Raw genomic sequence first — 2,432 nt, forward strand, 5'->3', positions numbered from 1 at the left:
TCTGCCCTCCCATTGCCACCCACACACAGAAGGGTGATGTCGGCACACCCAGCTAGCTCAGGGCAGGAGAGGAGCTCTGGCCTGCTTGCAACCGTCTATGAAGACATATCTCTTTAGATACTGAGTGGACCATCTGGAAACAAGAGAAACGTCGGGTCCAGCTAGACTTACAGAATGACAGAGAGCTGATTACTCTTTTCTGGTGCTGCATCCCACCTTTAAATGCAGCCTCCTCATAAAACCTGAGCAACCTGGAGCCCGTGGCTTTGGCATGGTGTGTGGAGATGCAATTGAGGTGAGAAAGCAAGTTTCAGTTTAAGAGAAGGAGACTCTTACCTTATTGACCTCCTGGATACAAGCCCCCAAGCCCTGACCCTCATCACAATGGCAGGTGCTTCCAGGTGCTGACAAAAGCTGTGGGGATGAGCGAGTAAGGCACCGTCGTGATACAGTTCCACGTGTCTGATGTAGGGTCGTAGCAGTCCAGCGTTTTGCACCTCTGAGTCCCAAAGTAACCCCCCACCACGTAGAGCTTATTCCCCGAGGCCAAAGCATGGCATGACATGCGCTTGGCTGTCATGTCCCCGATGCGCGTCCACTGGTCCGTTTCGCAGTCGAAGCGGTAGGCGGATGCTGCCGTGAACTCGGTGTCTCCTCCCATGATGAAAATCTGGCTGCCCAGGACAGCGGCGGCCGTGTAACGCCAGGGCTGCGGGCATTCGGCTTTGATCATCCACCGATTCTCAGCTGGATCATAGCACTGGACTTTGGACACCATGTCTCGGTGAATGCTGGTCCCACCAAAGACGAAAAGCTTGAGCCTGGCGCTCACCACCGCAGCGTTGCTCACTCCATCTCTCAAAGGAGCCACCATTGTCCATTTGTTGGAGATGGGATCGTACTTCTCTACTTGCTTCAAGGAAACAGAAGGAGATGCGGGAAAGACTCCAGCTACTGCTGTGTGCCCACCAACCACATACAGGCAGTTTTCCAATTCAGCCGAGCCATGCCCAAACCGAGCTATTAACATCGGGGCAGCTTTTGACCATTCCTCATGAACAGTGTCGTACACCCATACGTCTTTTGAGACCCCATTCTCTGAGCCCCTGCCTCCAGTGATATATACTTTGCATCCGATGGCACAGGCACTAAACTCCTTCCGTGGACTCGGCAGGTCTGCTTTGGGGATAATTTCCTTTGCTTTGTGATCCACTTGGTAGATCTTATCGCACATGAAGGTCTGTCCTCCCAGGATCAGCAAGGTGTGCCCAGCTTTGCGAGGCCTGGCACAGGGACTGGTGACCACTCCATCATTCTGGAGGATCTTCTTCTTGCACTGAATAGCTTCATCCAAGACAAGCTTGTTCTTTTCATCCACCATGATCAAGTCCTCACAAGCCAAGGCTTCCTTGAGGCATTCAGAAGGAAGCAAGGCCAGACGAACATTCCTCAGAAGCTCTGGGAGATAAGCCTTCCGCTCATCGAGATCGTATTTCACCCACTGGATGACAGCCTTAAAGACCTTTTCTTCATCCTCAATTTCCAGCTCATCACTGGAGATGAGGTCCAGCAGAGTGTCCTTGGAAAGGTTGTTGAAGTCCTCGCTCTTGTGAACAGTCTCAAAGTTGACCAGGCACATCCTCCAGGACAGCTCATAGAGCCGCCGGCACTGATGAGCATCCGAGAGCAGCATCATGCCCAGGCAGTTGGAAGGGTAGAGATTCTTCTCCAGGAACTCAGCCGCAGCATCTCGGACATCATGGAACTGCAGCATGTCTCCAGCCTCTAGCAGGGACTCAGCATTCTCCTCATTGATGATGATTCGAGAGGAATAAGCAAAGTCCAACAACAGCTCCAGCACCTCTGGGTGGAGGCTGTCATGGAAGTTCACCTCATCATCCAGGCTCTCCCGGAGGCCGTTGCTAAACATGGCTTCAAAGTATCTGCTGGAGGCAGCCAGCACTGCCCGATGACATGGGAACGACCTGTTTCCTGCCCAAAGGGTGACATCGGTGAACATGCAGTGCTTCCGCAGGGTGTTCAGATGGGACAAGACGCAGTCCGGGTGGGAAGCTTTGTGAAAAAGCAGGATATTCATGGAGCCGGTGCTGGTCCGGGATTTACGGTTCTCGTGGACGCTGACTGACATGATGGCAGAGCTTTTTCCTGCAAAGAAAAAAAAAAAAAACAAACAAACAGAAAATCCGTTATTTTCCTGTCCTTATTGATGTGAGGCACGGAAAATAGATGTTCTCCAACTCCAGCACACTCGAACAGATGTGAAACGTGAAACACCAGGTGACACCCCAGTGCTCCTGCTCTGCGGGTGCTCCTGCACCCTGGTGAGCAGAGCCCGTGCCTCCTGCACCCGCACACCCTCCAAAAACTGAATTTAGAGTGGGAAGGAAGAGGGGGGTGGAGGGGAAATTCTG

General features: G+C 52.5%; 1 protein-coding gene across 1 annotated transcript; it reads right to left on the minus strand.

The window, feature by feature from the left end:
• Positions 1 to 379: 379 nt before the first annotated feature.
• KLHL25 (kelch like family member 25) lies at positions 380 to 2,149 on the minus strand. Its single transcript, XM_009978664.2, has one exon. The coding sequence runs from the start codon at positions 2,147 to 2,149 to the stop codon at positions 380 to 382; it is 1,770 nt and encodes a 589-aa protein (XP_009976966.2).
• Positions 2,150 to 2,432: the final 283 nt, after the last annotated feature.

Source organism: Tauraco erythrolophus, chromosome 14 (genome assembly GCF_009769465.1).
Source record: "Tauraco erythrolophus isolate bTauEry1 chromosome 14, bTauEry1.pri, whole genome shotgun sequence".
Lineage (NCBI taxonomy): Eukaryota > Metazoa > Chordata > Aves > Musophagiformes > Musophagidae > Tauraco > Tauraco erythrolophus.

Bases quoted from the DNA above. Each gene is read 5' to 3' on its own strand.
- KLHL25 (XM_009978664.2), bottom strand. From the start codon at position 2,149: ATGTCAGTCAGCGTCCACGAGAACCGTAAATCCCGGACCAGCACCGGC.